The 21,742-nt window shown below is 42.8% G+C and overlaps 2 protein-coding genes across 3 annotated transcripts in view; one reads left to right on the top strand and one right to left on the bottom strand.

Moving 5' to 3' along the window:
• The first annotated feature begins 296 nt into the window (after positions 1-296).
• On the top strand, positions 297-11,080 carry tmem259 (transmembrane protein 259). Of its 2 annotated transcripts, none has more exons than XM_066646997.1 (11): positions 297-1,468; positions 3,029-3,325; positions 3,512-3,674; positions 4,642-4,752; positions 5,038-5,160; positions 5,295-5,395; positions 5,577-5,634; positions 5,815-5,898; positions 6,076-6,208; positions 6,866-6,965; positions 7,236-11,080. In XM_066646997.1, exons 1-11 carry the CDS (start codon positions 1,253-1,255, stop codon positions 7,923-7,925), a joined length of 2,076 nt encoding a protein of 691 aa, XP_066503094.1. In that variant the 5' UTR covers positions 297-1,252; the 3' UTR covers positions 7,926-11,080. The 2 variants fall into 2 exon arrangements, with proteins under 2 accessions (XP_066503094.1, XP_066503095.1); XM_066646998.1 differs by having other exon boundaries at positions 298-1,468; positions 3,512-3,620.
• Positions 11,081-11,306: 226 nt separating this feature from the next.
• The window catches only part of grin3bb (glutamate receptor, ionotropic, N-methyl-D-aspartate 3Bb), a 71,844-nt gene continuing 61,408 nt past the window's right edge, over positions 11,307-21,742 (bottom strand). Inside the window, exons 6-9 of the mRNA XM_066646996.1 lie at positions 19,459-19,610; positions 14,653-14,817; positions 14,018-14,085; positions 11,307-12,434 (exon numbers count right to left, since the gene is read on the bottom strand). Of these exons, the coding sequence (XP_066503093.1) occupies positions 11,858-12,434; positions 14,018-14,085; positions 14,653-14,817; positions 19,459-19,610 (962 nt within the window). The 3' untranslated portion in view covers positions 11,307-11,857. The remainder of the gene's footprint in view (positions 12,435-14,017; positions 14,086-14,652; positions 14,818-19,458; positions 19,611-21,742) is intronic.

The raw sequence follows: 21,742 nt of genomic DNA on the forward strand, positions 1-21,742 counted from the left end.
TTGACGCTGTATTGGCCACAAAAGGAGGCCCTACACCATATTAATAAATTATTGTGGTCTAAAACCAGGTGTTTCAGTTTCATTGTCCAACCCCTGTATATACTCAGTGGATCTTATTTGTTTATTTATTTATTCATTCATTTAATTGTATTTATTTAAATTGACAATAAATATATATCCCATGAGTGATTTTAATATTTTGCCTGGTCAGGGTATATTTTATTTACAGTCTCTGGTCACCGCAGACCCACAGCTGATTGTGTGAGTGCTATAAAGGTCGTCCCACATAGAGATGGCGCTGTAAAAAGAGCTCTGCTTCAGAGACGCGGTCTAACATTTCGGCCTGACTGTCTTTCCTCTCGCCTTCTTCAGTCTCGTTACTCCCAAAGTGAGACGCCTGGATTAGAAAATGGTCGTGTAAACAGGGACCTCTGCTATAAGATGCGAGCCGTTGGTCCTGTCGGTCGAAAAATATTCTCGTGGGATTTTATTTAACGTTGTGTTTCTCAGAGTTCTGGACATTTTAATGTGGAGTCTCAGTGTCGGAGTCGGTTTATTTACCACGGAGGTGGTTTGGGAAGCAGAACATACGGGAGTCTGGAGCTGGAGCTTAGCTCGTTAGGCTAGGAGCGAGCGGCTAAAGCTAACGAGCAGTTAGAAAATATTGGGGAAGATTTTATCTAACGGAACGTCACTAATTTGATAATTAAACGACATAGCTTCCCCAGTAAGCGTCCAGCAACACGAACCGAATATGAAGAGACTGTCAAATTGGTATCATCTAAAATAACAAATGCGAGTTAGCTGATTTATAGTAATGCTAACGTTAGATATGCTAACTAGGTGTTCTGTAAAATTGAGTCTGGGGATTTTTCTGCAGGTTTGTACTGTGTGACATGTTCCTGTTCATACACGTTAGTGTTCATTTTGAGTGAAAAACTTGTGTAACGTTAAAGTTAACGTACTAAGTCAATGTTACATGTTACACGTCAGAGCTAGCGCTTCATGTCACAGCAAAGCTATCAGCTAGAACCCAGACCTAACACGTCAGTCTGGTGCATTTTCATATAAACTACAAAATCCTAACTGCGAATTAACGCTAGCGTTATTTTAACCAGGCCCAGGCTTCCCCCTCAGCACAGTGTTACTCGCTTATTTCTGGTTGTCAGTTTGTCTGCGTTCGTGGCTCCTTGCCTGAGCTACATGGGCATCACATTCTCCTGAAGTCTAAAAGTCTTGACACTGGTGAGAAATGTCAGACAACCAGGGCAACCTCAACAACAACAACGTGCCGCTGAACAACAATGGCGGACCGAACCGAATCCGCAACCCGAACCTCAACCAGAACCCGCTCATCAACGTGCGGGACCGCCTTTTCCATGCCCTATTCTTTAAGATGGCAGTCACCTACGCCAGGCTCTTCCCGCCGTCTTTTCGGCGGATTTTTGAATTCTTCGTGCTTTTGAAGGTACATCTCCTTTAATTCATTTCCATCAAACCCCTCCCCAACCAAAACCACTGGGAAAAAAGCATAGAAACCCCGAAAGGTGTCTGTTGTTTCCTCTTGGTGTCCAGTAGTCCGTAATGGTGTTTTGTGTGTTTTCCTGGTTGTAGATACAGTGTAAAAATCCTAATGCTTTAACACGTAACCTGTAACTGATTCCACATGTTTATAATTGTTTACCACAGGTGCCTTCTTGTCTCCAATGCTAAAATGTAAGCAGTGTTATCAGGAGTTAATTCCAAAGGTCCTAACATTTTTTTTTTCCAGCAGGGAAAAGCAACTCCCAGTGGTCATTACACTCACTTGGACCTGATTCTTTATTTATTTAGCATCCCAGGATAAGAACACAGGTCTATGATCAGGTGTATTTGCACTGCTCAGTCCATTCCTTGTTTCAATCCCAAAGCCCATGTGAGGGTTAGGCCAAGAATGGCATCCTGTGTTAAACCAGTGCCAAGTTTAATGTGGTAGTGGTCATGCTTCGCGGGAGCTGACAAAAGTGGAGCAGCAACATCTAAGATGGGTTGTAATTCTTGGTTATGTAAAACAAAGGCAGAATTTGACCTCACGCTAATGCTCTGACCTGGTTTGCAAACACACATGTTCTCTTTTCAATTTCTGCAGTTTTATGCATGGGTTTTCATTGACCAGGTGCTGGGAATAGCTCTTCACCAGTTATTACATCTGTCACCACATGTAATTTGCAAGATAGTGTTACAGTATCTTCCTTGATACAGGCACTTGCATATTATTTTGGCATCTGTATTGGAGATGGTATGTTCATTTTGATGGTATCAGACCAGATTCCTCAGACTCGCATTACGGGTTGTCATATAAGTTTAGGTTACCACTTTAGTGCAGACATTAGCTGTTACTCAATGTTTCAGTGTGGTATTGTAATCAGGTAACTGTTTTTATGCTGATTTCATCTCCATAAATTATTAGTTTGTTTGATGGTATTTTTTTTCCCTCAAATAAGCAGTAATGAAAAATGAGCCTTGTTCTTTCAGCATCTGCTTATCACTGAGCACTTGGCATTGACATATCCTTGAAAATGTTCTTGTCAGTGTGTTTGTCTTGTAATACTAATAATTTACTCAGCATTAAAACATGTAAGCCTGTAGTTTACTCAGCCGGGGTTCCACAAAAAGCAGTGTTTAAAGGACCAGTGAGTCAAAGCAGCTGTATTCGTATATATTTCAAAATCAAGTTAAAATCAATATCCAGTTTCTTGTTGGTTACTGTTATAGTTCATATGAAGTAGAATTCATTAAGCAATGTAATTTTAAACAGAAATCCCACCTTCTACATGATATTTATCACAGAGTATTAACATTTCCAAGTAAAACACCTTTGTATATTCGTATATTTTGCAGACATTTTCAGTGCAGAGAAATCCACAGTTCTGATGTTCATTTTTAAACATTTTATACAAAATCCAAAACTTTCTTGTCCAGGGTTTTATTTTTGAACATTATTTGTATAAGGGTATGATTGGTTCTAAACTCATCCTCTCTTTGGCAGGCCTTGTTTGTGCTCTTCATTTTGGCCTACATCCACATTGCCTTTTCCCGATCACCCATTAACTGCCTGGAACATGTGCGTGAGAAATGGCCACGCGATGGTATATTGCGTGTGGAAATACAGCGCAACTCAAGCCGTGCCCCCATATTCCTGCAATTCTACGAGACCGAGGGCTTCCAGGGTTTGGTCAAGGAGCCAGATAGAGATGCAGAAGATGCTGGCCGAGTTCCTGTGCCTCACGAAGAGGAGGAGGAAGAGGAGATGACCGTGGAAATGTTTGATAACAGCTCTGTGAGGGTCAGTATCTGTAAATACCTGCTTAAAGCAAAGCTATTTCCAAACCTGGGCAGAGAGTAAGCTACACGAATATGTGAACGGTTATCGTATGGCCCCACAACTAATTTTACCCTGATTATTATTTTTTTTTTTTAAATTTTACACCCCAACTCATTTAACCACACGATTCCTCTCTCATTGCTGCAGTTTGAGCTGGATATAGAGCCGCGTTTGAAGCCCACTCTGAGTGCTGGAGTCCCAGGCTTGGGCCTGAACGAGTCACAGGACCTCTCCTTCAGCCAGGCGCCCTCTAAAGGTATGCAGCCGCTGAAGGAGACTGTTTCCGAGTTTGAGATGCTCACTCGAACAGGTAAACTTCTTCATATCTACCTATTTCACCCTGCGGCCGTAGACATCTGCTGCACTCCTCCTCCTCTTCTGTGATCTCATGCCTTCCTTGCTCACTAGCTTCCATTCATCCATTCCTGGCTACGATACCCCTGCCCTGGCATTCGTTTTATTTATTTATTTATTTTTCTTTTTACAACTCCCCTATTTTACTTACTCCCTCAGTCCTTCCAGGAACAAGTACATACGTCACAGATCAGTGCCAACAGGTTAGCTTTGGAAACTGCATTCGTAACTAATGTGAGATTACTGGAAGGAGGGATTTTAAGTTGCTGAAATGCATTCCTAGTAGCGCCAGCTGCCTGCTCCACCATTATAGATCTGCTTTACTCCTGGACTGTAATTAGATTTCTTGAGCGCCAGTAAACCTTTGGGTGTGATCCCAGCAGCTTTGTTTTTTTCCCCTGTATGTGTGTGTTTGTAAATGTGATATATGAATATATGTAATTATGAAGTGATATCTCATTGCTGCATAGTGCTGACCTGGGACCATAGGTTTTGTTACTGATTTTAAAACTGGAGTGGCACATTGCCATTTTCAGAGGCTTTGTATCAGTACTGGAACAAAAGAGTCTTTGGAATGTATGTGTATGTGCACTACACACTAGCTGTCTTCAGGGTCATAGTGTTCCTATAGATCAGTTCGATTAGATTTGAGCTCCAGGCTAAGTCAAGTGTGGCTGATTTCTGTTGTCAGTAATATGGGTGGGATTCAACTAGCATTTTTAGTCAGGTTGCCTAAGCGCAGTTAAGTTTTGATGTACTATGAACCCATATTATAGTTATAGTCTCAGAGTTGACCTGTCAGCTTTTCAGCTCATGTGATTGGGTGGAGTAAGTGTATGAGTTGAGTAAAAAAACATTTTGTTGTGTAGAAATATGATGGACTTGTGTGTTTTATTTTATTTTTTTCCCCCTCCCTTTTTTAGTGTGGCCTCAGGAGGAGTACATAGTAGAGTATTCTCTGGAGTATGGCTTCCTGCGGCTGTCTCAAAACACAAGGCAGCGTCTCAACATTCCTGTCATGGTGGTTACCCTGGGTGAGTTCCACATGAATCTCCTGTGGTAACAGCATGTCAGAAACCTTTCAGAATGATCACAGAGATGAACAGTTCTTTTCTGCATGAACAAGTGTCTTTTTGTTTATTCCCCCCACCCAGTGCCACCAGGGGCAATCGTTATAAATATTGCTTGGAAAACTTTAAAATGTTTTCAGAATTTATGGCCTGTGATGGCATACTGGATGGGAAATATTTAACAGTTTGAAAATACCATTCCAGAATCTTGCACAACAGCTTTGTAACATCTTCGTTCTCTGTTTGTAGACCCAATGAAGGACCAGTGCTTCGGAGATGGCTTTAGCCGCTTCCTCTTAGATGAATTTCTTGGCTATGATGACATACTAATGTCCAGTGTAAAGGCCTTAGCAGAAAATGAGGAAAATAAAGGTAATAATTAGTCTTTTTTATTTATTTGTTATTGTAGTGTTTACTTGGGTGATGTTGGTCTGGCAGGTTCATGTCTGTTTACTTTGAAGCACTACATGTACTCACATCGTGTGTGTATTTGTGTGCACGCCTAGGTTTCTTAAGGAATGTGGTTTCTGGAGAACACTACCGTTTTGTCAGTATGTGGATGGCACGTACCTCCTACCTGGCTGCCTTTGTGATTATGGTGATATTTGTAAGTTTCTTACTTCACAAGACAAACTTACTATAATGAAACAGTGCTTAAGTAATATATGACAGACAGAATAATCTGATGTCACATGATTGTTCTGTTTATCTTCTAACTTCCTTGTTGGTTTACCTGAAACTGAATCTGTTTAATTGGAATTCTTTTCCCTTTTCTCCACCTGACACAGACTCTCTCTGTCTCCATGCTGCTCCGCTATTCCCACCACCAGATTTTTGTCTTCATAGGTAAACTTAAAGAAAGCTCATACTGATCAGTTCACCATTGTCTGTGTAGAATAATTAAACAGCAGTATGTCATATACAATCTCTGTACACTTTGACATGACCCATGATTTTCTGGTTGAAATGAATTGTCCCTGTTTGTATAAATGGGGGTTTGCTCTTGACCCTGTTTTCTGTGTGCAGTGGACCTCCTGCAGATGCTAGAGATGAACATGACCATTGCATTTCCAGCTGCTCCTCTTCTTACAGTAATCCTGGCTCTTGTTGGTAGGTCACAGCCAATCGCACTGAGTGTACTTAATGTTGTGTACTGTGAAGTGTTAATACATGGTCATAAGTGAAGACCAAAATTTGATATAGTCATGTAACATTCAAATTAATAGTAGCAAATGTTATATTATAATGAAACTTGCTGTATCAAGTTCCTTTCGGTCACATCTGCAGGGATGGAGGCCATCATGTCTGAGTTTTTTAATGACACAACCACAGCATTCTACATCATCCTCATTGTGTGGTTGGCTGACCAGTATGACGCCATCTGCTGCCACACCAACACTAGCAAACGTCATTGGCTCAGGTATGGCAACAGTCTCTTCCTCAGCATCTTTGTGCATAGCAAAACCATGGTCATCAAGTCTTTTAAAAGTCCATTCGTAGAGAAGCGCAGGAAAGTGTTCTGATAGATAGGAGCTGAAGTTGGAAAAAATGCATCTACTGCAGCGTGGGCAGGAATGACCTCAAATATTTAATTGTAGAGCAACTAAGTGCTTTAGTCATGTGAACAAAGCCAGTGTTTTCAGAACAGAAACCTTTTAAACTTCAGCCCTGCAGCTCTCTAGTGTAAGATTAGATTTCCACAACACAAAGATCGAATTCACAGAGCTTCTGTTGCAAGTTGGTGACCCTGCTGCTCCATATTCAAGCCCCAGAGCAGGGATTCGCTATTCTTTAACAGACGTGACTCTTTTAGCTGTGTTTTTAACCGACATCTAACACATGAGTTTTAGGGGCATGGTGTCTTGAAGTATTGATTTGCCAAATCATCTGTAAATTATTGTAAAAACAGTTAACTATTGTTAACGGTAAAAACAGCTAATTTTATATATACCACCATAAACGGCAAAGAAGGAACACTCTTGCAGTTGTATGAGGTTCTCACAATTTGTGACACTTATCTTAAGACCCAAATGTCCCCTCTAAGATTTCTCTGCCTTTTTTCCCCCTTTTTTCACAGGTTCTTTTATCTGTACCATTTTGCATTCTATGCCTACCATTATCGATTTAATGGGCAGTACAGCAGTCTGGCACTTGTCACATCCTGGCTCTTCATTCAGGTAAGGTTATTTTTAGTAAAGTCCACAGGGTCCACATTGTTTTCTTCCAGCACTCAGTGCATACAAGTTATTATGTTCTAGGTTGCCTTGTCTCTGTGTCCTGAAAGGTAGTGTACAGATAAAATTGTGAACTGTAAAATGGCCAACTGTATGTAAAAGTTGTATTTATTTTATTTTTGTTACTTTAAATATTTGTATAAAATTATAATGATGGTTGCAAGCAAGTAAACAAGCTGACTATTTGATGTCCTGCTTACTACTCTGCCACAGCACTCCATGATCTACTTCTTCCACCATTACGAGCTGCCAGCCATCCTGCAGCAGATCCGCATTCAGGAGATGCTATTGCAGAACCAGCAGGCCGGGCAAGGAAACCAGACCGCACTGCAAGACAACCTGAACAACAACACCAGTGCTGTGGGCCCCGCCGGACGAGCCGCAGCCGCCACCGCAGCCTCTACAACCAATGGCCAAGACCACCAGCCTGCTCCAGTCCAGCCGCAAGCAGAAGCACCAAATGGATTGCCCAACCCTAGCCCAACTGCTGCAACACCCAGCGACCCAAACTGGATGGCTGAGACCGCGGCCATCATCACAGAGGCCATTATAACCGAGGCATTGTCTGGCCCACACTTGGACAGTGCCTTGCTGGAGACCCCGTCGTCCACCGTAAGCGTGAGTTTGACGACAGAGACGCAGGGCCAAAGCCAAAGCACTGGAAGCGAGAACCAGGCAGGTCAAAGTACTTCGTCTGAGGATCCAGAGATAAAAATTCGAGGCTGCGCTCAGGGCCTGGGGCCCCCTGGAGGAGGAGAAAAAGATGAAGCAGGAGCAACGCCTCCTCTCACAGACTGTAGAAAGGCAGAGACTGGCGAAGTGGACACACGGCAACGCACCTTAGACTGGAACGTCAAGAAAGAGGGCGAAAGTCCCTCTGGACCGACAACAGCACCGTCCTGAGCTTGGTGCTTGTTCGCCCTCAATTCCAAACTCGTGATTCCACCTCCTTTCCTCTTCAACTAGCAGCTTCTTCAACCGAGCTTCTTCACCCTAAGCGCATCTGGAAAGATCTTGAGGAGGAAGAGGAGTAGCATCAGCAATGGCCAAGAATCGGGCGATGGAATTTTTTTTTTCTTTTCTTAGGGACTTGAAAGTGAGAGTAGATGCTTCACGAATTATGTTGAAAAGACACCACGTTGGGGTGAGATAATTTGGAGAGCATTTGTGTGCTTTTTCTCCCTCCTTTTATAAAAGATGATTGATAGATGATTAATTTCTTGAAACGCTGGGTGTGTTCAGTGATTATAATACTGAATAATTCTCTTGACCTTTTGGGTCGCTCAGATCTCAGCATCGGTCCGTGTTGTGTACAGGAGGATTGTGTCTTTATTCTATTTCAGTTAAATTAAGGCCAAACACGAATGCTACAGGAGTCCAGTTTTTGATGTAGGAGTTTCTTATGCAATAGCGGGCTACACAGTGTACAGAGGAACCCAAGGTAGAACTCACATCTGGAAAAAGTTCACCTGGAGACAAGTATAATCTCAGTCACTGGTGCTTTGACAATAAGCTCTAACATTGAATACTATATTCAGGTGATTATTAGGGACTCTCTGTTGTGCTTGTTTCACAGAACATGATCTGAGGGTTTTTTTTTTTAAGGTACAGCTAATTCTGGTTTACAATAGAATATCTGGCCCTTTTTTAATTTTTCTTCATTTTTTTTCTCTACATTGAAGGTCTCTGCTGTATTCTTTCCAATGTGGATTTACTGTTCAGAGGAGTTTTCCTTGAGGGCATTGAGATGGTTGCCTTAGTCCCATGAATTTGGTAAATGCGCTACAAGGTTGTTTAGGTGCTTGCTAATATTTGTTTGTTTGTTGCTCTTTGCTTATTACACAGCATTTAGGTAATAACTACATCATTAAAAAAAAGGGTTCTATCCCCAAAATGTCCCTTATGAATATTATCTGCCAAATAATAAATGTTATGGAATGTGGAATGTGAGAGCATAGTACAAAATAGCAAAATCATTTCACTTACTTCTACCTATAGGTACTGCTGAACAAGTTGAGACCAAGTCTTACAGTTGATAAATCACGTTATAATGCACGTTCTGTCACAGAAGAGCATATCATTATACATCTAACGTTTATAGTCTGTGAAGTGTGCAGTTGTACATCAGTACCCAGTAGAGAAAATATCAAACGTCAATGATTGATTGTCCAATGTTTTGTACATTAGAAAAGAGTGTAATTCGTTTTAAAAGTGAGGGAAATTGAATTGAGAAAGCTGTATTTGCCTTACAGATCACACTAACCACACACACACAGGTAAAGCCAATTAACCAACCAGCACAAATCCTTCCTGGCTTTACAAGCTCAGTACATGTTGTAAACGTATCCGTACTCTGGTGAATAAATCGGGCCAGCAGTGAGTGAATGAAGGCACCTTCACTCTGGCCGAGATAAGACTGGGAGAAAAAGTATGATTCCTTTTCTTGGCAGGCTTTCATTTAAAGGCTATGCAAAATGGCAAGGTAAATGCCAATGGCTCTGGGAGGGTTGGTCTTATCCAAAAGAAAAAAAAAAGTGCAATATGTCATCAGTTTGAAAGCAGTTTTCAGCATGAGTGCTTCACAAGTGAGCTTTTATGATCAGTTCTCTTGTTTCTTTTTCTGTGCCTATTTGCAGTTCTGTGTCAGAATGCAGAACGACAAGTTGCTTTCCACTGAGGTCTATTAGATGAAGAAAATCCACAGTTCTAGATTTCCTCTTTCATTCAGATGTATTTAACTGTAACAAAAACAAAATGCATAAATGGACAAAAGGATTTTTCCACTCAGAACGCTTGCTCGTGGTTATTTCTGTGCTGGACCAGACTTTAAGGGTTTAAAAGGTATATTTTTCCGAGCTCTACAGTGTAACAGTGCTTATTTTATAAAGCGAGTTATAGCTGGTTATATAATGTCTGTAGTGGTATTGAGTGATGTCGGTCAATGCATTTTTCTTGTGGATCCAAAACCTTGCCTGATGTTTTGAACATTTCTACTCCCAGCTCCAAATATTGTCTCAAAACATGGTCACCATTAGGTTATTTTTGAATGGAAACAATCTTGTACTGTTACGTAACACAGAATTTCCCACTGGAATGTGTAATGTTTCGGATTTATAACATAAACTTCCTGCAGTAGAGAAGAACTCGGTGTGTTCAGGGTTATTATTCAGGCGCAGCTCCAGCGTTAATCCATTAAAATGTGAGGTAGAATTGAACTAAAATACAAGTGTAAGATGTCATTTGAAGTGCAGTGTGATCTGTGGCAAGAAATATAGCAAATCACCTTTTATTTTTGCATGTTGCCATTAGAATGTACAGCTGTTTTTGTATTTTTTTTTTTTTTGTCTTTTTTAATAGAAACCAGGAATGACATGTATAGTAATACGTCTATTATGGGATTTGGCCGAGACTCCATTTTAGACTTGCCCTGTTTTACAAAACTAGGCCCTCCCAAGAATGTCGTAACAGTTGTCACAGCGATCCTCAGACCTGTCCTCAGGGACTCTGTGTGGTCTGTGTTTTTGTGTTGAGATGCAGGAAAAATGTGGATCATCTGGGGCTTTTTGAGGACCGTTGATGAATAATAAAACATTGTACTGTGCAAAAGTTCTAGACACCTGAGAAAAAGACCTTTTTAAAGTGATTTACCAGAGCAGTAAAAGGGTATTTGTTTGCATCTTTGTGAACACAAAGCAAACAAACGTAATATTTGAATAAAGACATTTAACAATATTACAGTAAGTAGTGATGTGTTTGTGAATTTGTTGGTTTAACCCTTCACACCTCTTGGCAGTCCAGTTTTTTCAGTTAATAAATATTTTTTATGTTAAATCAAGTGTGTTGTTAATTTAACAAAAGGAGAACATCTGGAAACAAGCTTTGTTCTTCACACACTCTCACAACACAGCTACTACTTTTAGAAACCAAAAATCCTTTTACTGTTTTTGTGGTTATTGCAGTTGTATATAATTGTATACAGGCACCACACTTATTGAGAAGATACGGTGTTTCAAATAAAAACAATTCTCTTAGGTGCCTGAGTCTTTTGCACAGTATTCTTCAGTGTTCATAAATACAAAACTTCATGTGACGGTTAATCCTTATGTTAGATTTTATTTGTGAAAAACATTCAGGCCAAATTCACCATACTATAATTTCAGATCAAATCCTGTGCACTGAACAAAATCATCTAAAACCCAGTTGTTATTTTTTGTTGTTGTTTCTGACCTCATAATTTCATGTTGAGGCCTTTTGGTTCCATAGATTGTCCGATTACGGTCACATTTACTTTCCCAATCTCTAAAGTGAATCTCTATACCACCACAATATCAGACAAACAAGTTTGCAGAGAGTGGAGAGCGAATTTTCCCTGGAGTGTAGAAAGCTAATTCTGTGCATTCTCGCCACTGAGGAGGAGGAGACCCAGCCGTGCTGATGTCTCTTGCCGTGTATCTGCAGGACGGTGGGTCTCTAGGCCGTGGCTCTCAAGACGACTGGCCTACATGGCTCTCTCTCTTGGCTGGGGCTGGGGATGAGATGCTGAATTTAATCCTGAATCTCTTTAGAAAACGGGCTGCATCATGTGCCATAGCTGTTCTTGGAAGCAGAACAGTACTTTTTGCTTAATGATGCCAAAGCATGAAGACTGCAGAAGTTCCTGGGCATGAGGGAAATCCTTTCGGATATGAGAGACATCAAAGTCTTCTGTCCTTCACTGCATTGCGTCCACTCTGAATAAACCCTACAGAAAGCACCAGTGTCCCAGCTTCTGGACGTGACAAATATCAAAGACTTGTCCTTCAGTGAACTGTCATTGGCTCGAAAAAGTGAAGGCATCACCTTTTCCCTTCAGAGTCTTTAACCAGGGAGCGGCAGATGGTGGCTGTGACTGTGGGCGGAGCTTCAGGTGTTGCTGTGGTAATGGCAGCCGCCCTCTCTTTGGCCAGCGCGGTCTGAAGCTGGGCTCTGCGGGCCAGCGCTGTCCTCAGCTGACCACGGATCTCCTCAATTTTCTCCTGCAACTCTTCCAGTTCTCCATCCCTCGGAGGGCTGGTTACAGGGGGTGGAGATGAGGGAAGATGGGTGGTGGGCCGCAGAGGCACCGGCCCACCGTTTTCACACACCCGCGATAGAAGACTTCCACTAGATGGCGTCCCGGAGCTAGCACCAGCACCAGTACCAGGGCCAGATCCAGATCCTGTCCCCGACCCCGACCCAGAACTGCTCTGACCTCCCTCTGCCACCACTCGGGCAAGGAGGCGCCGAGTATTGAGTGTCTCCAGGTTGAAGTGAACCTTCTTGTTGTCCTTGGTCTCTTTGGCTGCCTCTCTACTGGCGTTGTTCCACTTTGCGAAGGATACAGCAGGAGCTGGAGCTGGAGCTTGTGGAGGCTGTGCCTTTTTAATATTACAGCTGCAGGGAAAAAAAGTTTAGAATTAGTGATGATAGTGATGTACGTTCATTCATACATTCATTGTCTGTAACCGTTTATCTAGTTCAGGGTCGCAGTTGGGCCGGAGCCTACCCGGAATCACTGGGCGCAAGGCGGGAATACACCCTGGAGGGGTGCCAGTTCTTCACAGGGCAACACACACACATCCCTACGAACACTTTTTGAGTCGCCAATTCACATACCAACGTGTGTTTTTGGACAGTGGGAGGAAACTGGAGCACCCGGAGGAAACCCACGCAGACACAGGGGGAACACACCACACTCTTCACAGACAGTCACCCGGAGGAAACCCATGCAGACACAGGGGGAACACACCAAACTCCTCACAGACAGTCACCCGGACGAAACCCACGCGGACACAGGGGGAACACACCACACTCCTCACAGACAGTCACCCGGAGGAAACCCACGCGGACACAGGGGGAACACACCACACTCCTCACAGACAGTCACCTGGAGGAAACCCACGCGGACACAGGGAGAACACACCACACTCCTCACAGACAGTCACCCGGAGGAAACCCACGCAGACACAGGGAGAACACACCACACTCCTCACAGACAGTCACCCGGAGGAAACCCACTCAGACACAGGGAGAACACACCACACTGCTCACAGTCACCCGGAGGAAACCCACATAGACACAGGGAGAACACACCACACTCCTCACAGACAGTCACCCGGAGGAAACCCACACAGACACAGTGAGAACACACCACACTCCTCACAGACAGTCACCCGAAGGAAACCCACACAGACACAGGGAGAACACACCACACTCCTCACAGACAGTCACCCGAAGGAAACCCACATAGACACAGGGAGAACACACCACACTCCTCACAGACAGTCACCCGGAGGAAACCCACGCAGACACAGGGAGAACACACCACACTCCTCACAGACAGTCACCTGGAACATGACATGAACCCACAACCTCCAGGTCTCATTCATACATTTTCTGTAAAAAACAAAAAACAAACAAAAAAACACACACACCCTAGAGGGGGCGCCAGTCCATCACAGGGTGACGCACACATTCACAAGGAAAGAACAATGGTATTGAATCACTACCAGTCAAAAACAAGACTACATCTACATACAGGTGGGGCTTATCTTTAACCCTACCCCGAATAATCATTGATTATTCATTGGTACATGGTACGTTTTTCAAATTAATTGATCCATTCACTCACATCCTCCATAGCCACTTCAGGGTTGTGGTCTGGAACTTACACACTCACAAATTCACTCTCACACAGGCCAACAACAAATGTGTATGAAGACTGTGAGAGGAAACCCACACAGAACGGCCCTCACGGACAGTGACCCGAGGTGAAGATTGAAGGTTGTGTGGCAGCAGCAGTGTCCATGTTGTACTTACTTCACTCCCTGCCCAGAGCTTTGAGTAATACGTCCATGTGGTTGTGCCCAGTACATTCACAACAGCCTTATTTTGAGCTCAGACTTCAGTTTAAAACAGACACTAGGCACCCGTGTGAAAGAAGTTGATGTAGTGAAGTGTCCTCACAAAATAAATACCTTTTCTCCGAGTTGGCCCTCTGCCTCTTAACGTCCTCATACGTCATGTTCAGTGCTCTGTGGATTTTCTGCAGAACATATATTTATCTCAGAGAAGTGAAAGATTACCACGCCGTACGTTAAATTTCAAAATCATTATTACATTCAAGAATGTGTTAAATCGCCGCACCTCCTCAGGGACCTCCTACATCTCATTTAAATATTCATCCACGCGCTCGCGCTCAGTGCCACGTTTAAACACCAGATGGCGCTCTTACTCTCATTTTAAATTTAACGGCTGCTGTTTATACTCTCAGCCTGAGGCCTCACTTTAAAATCATTACATAACAACACTAGTATAAACATATAAGAGATATATAATTAAGTCTACAAAATATACACATTTTATAAAACAAGGTATAACACACATATATAAGCTGCAGACAGTGGTATCATCATATATCATCTGGAACATCTTGTGAATACTGACAAGTAACTTCTATAACTATAACTTCAGAGGTCAAACTAAGGTCAGGTCGCTTCAGGGCTTTGTGTGGAACACCGGAGAGGACCACAATAGCCTTGAAACCAGAAAAATCTGGAAAGCCAATAATGTTCGCTTACTGTGATAGATGTTCTTATCACTGGGGTCTCACCTGGCTGGTGTGGAGCCAATATTTGAATTTCTGCCGGCGGCGAATGTGAGGAAGCACCAGACGGTAGAAGGCATGCTCTCCGGCCAGAGTGAGCAACGCCCCAGTCACGCCCACACACAGCAGCACAAACAACCCTGAGAAGTGACGGATACCCATCTGCAAAGTCTGGAGAGGACAAACACACACACACACACACACACACACTATTTATAACAGGGTCTTCTGAAAGGCCTCCCGCAGTGCTGCAAAAATGGATGAGGAGGACGAGCCTGTGCAGCGTCTCCAGGCCTCTGTGAAGCCACACGCCTGCAGATGTGTGCCATAAGCCGGGAGTGAATGCAGGAGGTTAGGAGGCTTTTGTGACACAGCTCTTCTCGGCCGTCTTGTCTTTGTCAGCGGGCGTGAAGCCTAAAATCCATTTGTGGAAAAACTCTTTGAAGTCTCTTGAGGGAGTGTTTTGAAAGGCCAGGCCGGTCAGTAGGGGGCACTGTATTCCTTCAGCTTTCGAGGCCAGCTGAGGTCCCGGTGAAGTGGGATTCGTGTGAATCCTCCCAGGAGCGGCTTTGATGGAGAAGGAATCCTACTGACTAGAACTAATTGGAATTTGAAAAAAAAAAAAAACATACATCTTGGCTAATTGAAAAAAGGAGCCACGTTCACGTCAGTCGTAAAGGCGCTCCACGTGCTTTTCTGTAACCGCCAACGGTCTCCAAGCCCCTGACTCTCTGTGCCAAATAAAGGCCCTTTAAAGAGCCCATATTCTGCATATTCATTGTGTTTTAATTCCAGTCCTGAGGTCAGTTTTATGATTTTCAACATTTTACACCATTTTATGACCAGGTATTGTTCCCAGGGTCCTGGGATTGTGTGGGTTCAGCCCCTGCCTTGGGTCACTGTCTGTGAGGAGTTTTGTGTGTTCTCACTGTGTCTGTGTGGGTTTCCTCCCACAGTAAAAAAAAAAAAAAAAAAAAAAAAAAAAAAAAAAAAAAAAAAGGATCTACAGGTGTGTGTTTGTGAGAGTGACTGGTCGAGTGTGTGGTGCCCTGTCTGTGACCTTGAAAAGGAAAAAGACACAGATTTAATTCATTTATTTAAAGCTTTGAATTAAAGGTGCTGTTTTTATTACTGTGCCTTTAAGACTGAAATGTATGCTCTGTTCTGATTGGCTGTTTCATATCACGACATTCCCCCAATCAACAGGAACAGTTCAGCAGGTCACGGATGGCAACCGAAAGTTGCCATGATTATGTTAGTGTTATAGTGCTAAAGACTTACCACATAAGACTGAAACAAGGACCCTGTAATGTTAGTTTATTTATCAGTGCATTATTTTCAACACCACTGGGAGGAAGCAGAGTTCTGTAGGCTTCTATGAGTGCCCCCCCCCCCTTATTTTAACACAGCAAAGCAAAATTTGGTTGTCCATGTGCTTCACAGTAGACATACCCTTTTTTCACAAGTGAACAGAGTTCTTTGGTGTCTGCAGGTACCACAAGGAGCAGCACAAAACCAGAATAACCAGGGAGCCCCTCACAAAAAAGTCCCTTAATTTGAAAACGAGCGCTATAACAAAAAACCCCTTCTGTGCCTGTCGCAGAAGAATGGCTTTAGCTACGGAATCCTTCAGCTTTTATTGTTAAGAGCAAACTCCATCCCTGAGGGGCACAGTAGCTGAGCGAGAGGTTGTTTTAATTAAAATGTCGACCATGAAAGCTCTCACAGTTGTCACTGTCATAAATGACTCCCCCTGTTACAACCTGGAAATGAAGTGTAAAGTCAGAGGAAGATCCCAGAGAATCTCTGAGAGTGGAGTCTCACTTCTCGCAGTGTTTTGACCTAAGGGCATGTGGCGAGGAGGAGGAGGACGACGACGAGGTGGAGGAGAGGTTCGGGGAGACTTGCTGAAGACTTGCCTTTCCCGAGGGCACTTAAGAACCTTCCTGCACTCCAGATAAAGCCTGTTTGATTCTCCCTGTCTGCCCGGCTCAGACGGGTCACTGCTCAACCGGCTCCGGTGCAGAACTGTGATCGGGGAGCAGGCTTTTGGTGGACTGTCTCCTGGAGAGTGCACACACAGCTTTCCCTCGGGTGAGAAACCCTGTGAACACAGCTCCCCAATGGCTCCACACACACTGAGCTGGAGAACACAGCGGCTCATCCTGTTAGCTCCTAATGCTCACCAGACCCGTCCACTTCTCAGTGCCATTCACAATTCAGTAAAGCTATTAAAAAATAAACTCTCCAGACAATGGAGGTTTTCAAAAATACCGACCTTACATGAGAAGGCACACACTCTTTTACTCTCAACGTAAGTCAATTCAAGTTATTTATGCCTCAGTCGTTTTGGTTCCTTTGGATTATATTCTATAACTGCTTTATCCTCTTCAGGGTCATGGTTGGTGTGGAGCCTACACAGAAACACTGAGAGAAAGGCAGGAACTCACCGTGGACGTATCACCAGTCCATCACAGGGCTTCACACACTCACCCAGTCACACATGGCCAATCCATATAACAATCATCTAGATGGAAACCCACACGGACACAGGGAGAACACAACAAACTCCTCCGAAGCAGTGACTCGAATTGAGGATTGCACACAGGACCCCGGACGTGTGCAGCAGCTTGACTCAGGGGTATTGACTGTGGTGGGAAGTTAGGACTATTCTAAGGGCCTGTTTTGGGGCCCAGAGAAGTGCTAAACGCGAGCTGTAAGATGCACGCCACAAACCCACTGTCTCGCTCTATCAGTAAGTGCACCGTGCACCCTCCCCTAACCCACCAGGTCCACTGACAGCTCAGCACCATGACCTCTCCAGTCGGATGATGGATGGAGGACCAATCGTAATATCCTTTCATGGGGCAGCTCTTCAAATGATGTTGAAATTGACATATCAGTAAGAGTCCTTGGACCACACTCCCAACCCTGCATTAACACTATTCCTGTTGCGTAATTAAAAGTAAGGGCCACTCCAGAGAATAGTGTCTGCCAAATGTAAACAGAGTTGATCCTGGATTGCAGTTAGGAACGTGTCCACCATGAGCTTAAATATGTATAAGGCTGTTCATTTATTTCCTGTCCAAAATTAGGAGCAGCACATGCTCCGCCACAAGTTTCCCAGCAGTCTGCAGGACGTGTGCTGTAGCAAGGTATAAAAAGTGAAAAAGCAAAACCCTTTCCTCCCGCTGGTTCCTGTAGGAAATGTCAGAAACCTCTCAACGTGTCATTTACTCCGGAATCTTCTGAAGGTTTTTTACCTGATCCAAAGCACAGCCCTGACAGCCGGAGAGATAATGATACAAGAGGAACTCGGTGTAGGGGCTGCGGCACATCAATACGTCAAAGCAACTCAAGCTCGCTACCCACTGAAGAATAAAGTAAGATATGAAAGCCGCTCTGGCAAAATATGGAAAAGGCAAACATTTGAAGACACTATTGGATTTTTTCTGTTAAAATAAAATCAAGAAAAAGGAAAGAGACGGCGGTTGTTAATTCGATAATTGGAACCCTGGGTATACCTTTGCCTCATGGTCCAGATGGCAGAGGCCTGAACTTCATTGTAATGCTTGATGCCTACCGTCCAGTCCTTCTTTAAAACAGCCCATTAGCTTTGTTTAATCAGATTAAACAGCAATTAATTGTGCAATAATGTGGCCCAGTGGCTCAGGACAGAAGGCATGGACAACGTGCTACCTGTTCTCTCACAAATTCATTACAGAGTATAAAGGCAGTGGAAGGAGCCCTGCTGGACACGTGGCTTACGAACACGCACATACACATTACATGGGATTACCACTTGGAATATTCAATGGCATGTTAATCCAAGGCAATAATCCATGGAAAGTTGGTGTTCAAGGCTCTCTTCGGCTGATTTACTGTCACTGTCAGAAGGTAAGAAGTCTTTTCTGTAGGTTTGATAACCATTACCTGACCACCCAGTCATGTTTTGATAAATGAATATAACATGAACTCTTCAGTTTTGTGCTGCTTCTTACATCAAGTGTGGACAGTTTAGAATTGTCCTGTACCCTTCTGAGACAGTGCTGGGCTTGTGTGTATGTGAAAGTGCAAAGATGAGGTAAAACCATGTAAAATAAAAACCAAAACGCTAATCAAAGGTTAAAAATGACAAAAAATGTGAGCTTGTTGCTGTGCACTTGTGGGTGGGGTGAACAGTGGCTAATTACTGTTTAAAGGAACAGGTTCTGAAGCCAGTCGCTCAAAACAGGGCTGTTTAGAGAGGTATTATTTTGATCAGAGCATATCACTAAAGTTTAATTAAGACTTGTAATATGTCCTCTTTAAATACTGACATAATTGATTACATTATTACATTCATTCATTCATTATCTGTAACCCTTATCCAGTTCAGGGTTGCGGTGGGTCCAGGGCCTACCTGGAATCATTGGGCGCAAGGCGGGAACACACCCTGGAGGGGGCACCAGTCCTTCACAGGGTGACACACACTCACACATTCACTCACACACTCACACCTACAAGCATTTTTTGAGTCGTCAATCCACCTACCAACATGTGTTTTTGGACTGTGGGAGGAAACCCACGCAGACACAGGGAGAACACACGAACTCCTCACAGACAGAATCGAACCCACAACCTCCAGGCCCCTGGAGCTGTGTGACTGCGCCACCGTGCTGCCCTACATTATTACATTACATAAATAAATAAATAAATAAATCTGATTTACAGCTTCCAAAATATTCTGACTGATAGATAAAAAAAAGATGTATTCCCTCAAAATACTGACTTTTTATCTCCAGTTGCAGTGTATGTAATGCTGGTACTCACCTCTGTGACAGCAAAGACCCTCTTCCCGCAAGGCACCACCTTGTACCACTTGTCGTGCAGCATGTCCATGTAACCGTCCGATTTGTATCGGCTGATGAATTCAGAGATGTTGGAGGTGAGGGGGGAGTTCTGTGGGAGACCGATCCCATAACCTGCAAATAGAGGAGAATCAGAGTCAGACAGAGCTCTATGCTCTTCATTTCATCCAGAGAGTAAAGGGTTAAGGTGAGTCCATAACAGTGGGGTGGGGTCAGAGCAAAAGCAGCAGGTCCACTGGGGATTTCCCTCCAATCCCATTCCCCCACTCTGACCGATCGATAGCGGTCAGACAGCGCTGAGACTGTGGTCCCCAAGCTGCAGATGACTTGAGGATGACGGCTACAAAGCTGCACTTTCTTTAAACTCTCCATCCTTCCTTTACCTTTCTGCTGATCTCTCACTTTCACTACCTGTGCTTTGATATCTCTAATGAAAAATGCAAATGAGGTTTTGTGAAGCCCTCGCTGCTGGGCTGCGGAAGTTCAAACGTAAAGCGTGAAAATCTCTGACCTTCTTTAAACTTCTTTAGGAGACAAATCAAGGCTGAGGATTCCACCCTGATTCGACGTGGTTTATTCTGGTGTGATACATAAAATAAGAAGGGAAAAAGATGTATAGACATTATTAATATGTATGTTCCATATAGACCCAGGTTAGTGCAATGATTATGTTGTATAACACAAAAACCCTCTGGACACTGCTGTATTCATCACAGTTATTACTTTGTAATGCTGGTTACAACTTAAAAAGGACACAATAATGTTATAATGTCCCACTTTACTTAAGTGTTTCCCAGAATATACAAATACAACATTGACATCATATAACAATCACTGGTAACAGTAAAATATAAATCATTATTAAAGCTATGTGACACCTAAATAAGGCTTTGATAAAAACAGATAAACAAACAAAGTCTTATTCCCCTATTGACCTGTACAAAACCTTCCACACACTTTTCAGTTCTGCATTGCCCCATCCCAGCATTTTACATATATATTTATTGTAGATGGCATCTGGAATGTGTAGCTGGCTGGAATTAGTGTGTATTCACAAACATCTGTGGAGCTGATAAAGTAAAATAAGGAGTGCACTGAACTAGATACAGATAACAATAGACAAACGTTTTTGGACATAGATTGCAGTATACAAACTCATTACAAATTCATAAAAAATGTCAGAAGGGTGCAATTTAGGGCTGCAACAACTAATCAATTAAATCGATTAAAATCGAGTGTTAAAATAGTTTGCAACTAATTTAATAATCAATTAGTTGGGTCTAAGTTATTATACACATAGGTACAGTTGCTACACGTGACGAACTCTGGAAGAAGGGTTTGAAAAATGGCGGAGGCGGTCACAGCAGAGGATAATGTTAGCACAAGCAGAGAGAAAAATGTACGACCCAATCATCAAAAGTATGGCAACACTTTACATTAACGCCTTCAAAGAACAGCGATAGGTGCAAAATGTGCACAGCTGATCTCGCATGGCACGGCAGCACAACATCACTGCATGAGCACCTGAAAAGGAAGTCTGTTGGAGCTATGTGTAAAAGAGATGAAGTATAGTAAGTTAATTCTACTTTCTCTCTCACTCAATGTTACTAGAGCCTGCTAGAGTAATTAAACCACATTTGTTTTTCGTAGTACATTGCTATTACACTTGCGTTTAGCGAACAAGCCTTAGCATCCCCCCGAGTTTTCTCTTCCGCCTTAAATGTGTCAGCTCGACCAGCAGTTTCAAAACAGGCCGTAGTTTTACTCAAGCTAGCATTAGCGACGTTAGTTTTTCTTTCACTCAATGTCACTAGAGCCTGCTAGAGTAGTTAAACAAGAGGTCTCATTTTTAGTAAATTTATATCACTCTTGTATTTAGCGAGTTTTCTGTTCCACCTTAAATGTGGCGGCAGTTACATTCAGAGTTTAAAAAAATCCAAGCATTTTTTAAAATAATGTATTTAAAGCCTTGTTCAAGGTCTTTTCTGACCGGCATTGCGTGTTAATGTTTGAGTATCACAGCCAAGTGTATATTACATTATAAGTGTATATTACATTACATACACTGTGTTAAATATTGATAAATATAAAATTAATGTAATGGTTGGATTAATTCTTCATGTAAACACTAATTTTTAATAATGGTAGGTGGTGTGTTCCTTATACAATTACAACATTAGTTCTCTAAAATCTTAAATATCTTAACGATATCTGATCATGTGTTAGATGAATTTCCCTTTTATTCT

Source organism: Hoplias malabaricus, chromosome 16 (assembly GCF_029633855.1).
Source record: "Hoplias malabaricus isolate fHopMal1 chromosome 16, fHopMal1.hap1, whole genome shotgun sequence".
Classification (NCBI taxonomy): domain Eukaryota; kingdom Metazoa; phylum Chordata; class Actinopteri; order Characiformes; family Erythrinidae; genus Hoplias; species Hoplias malabaricus.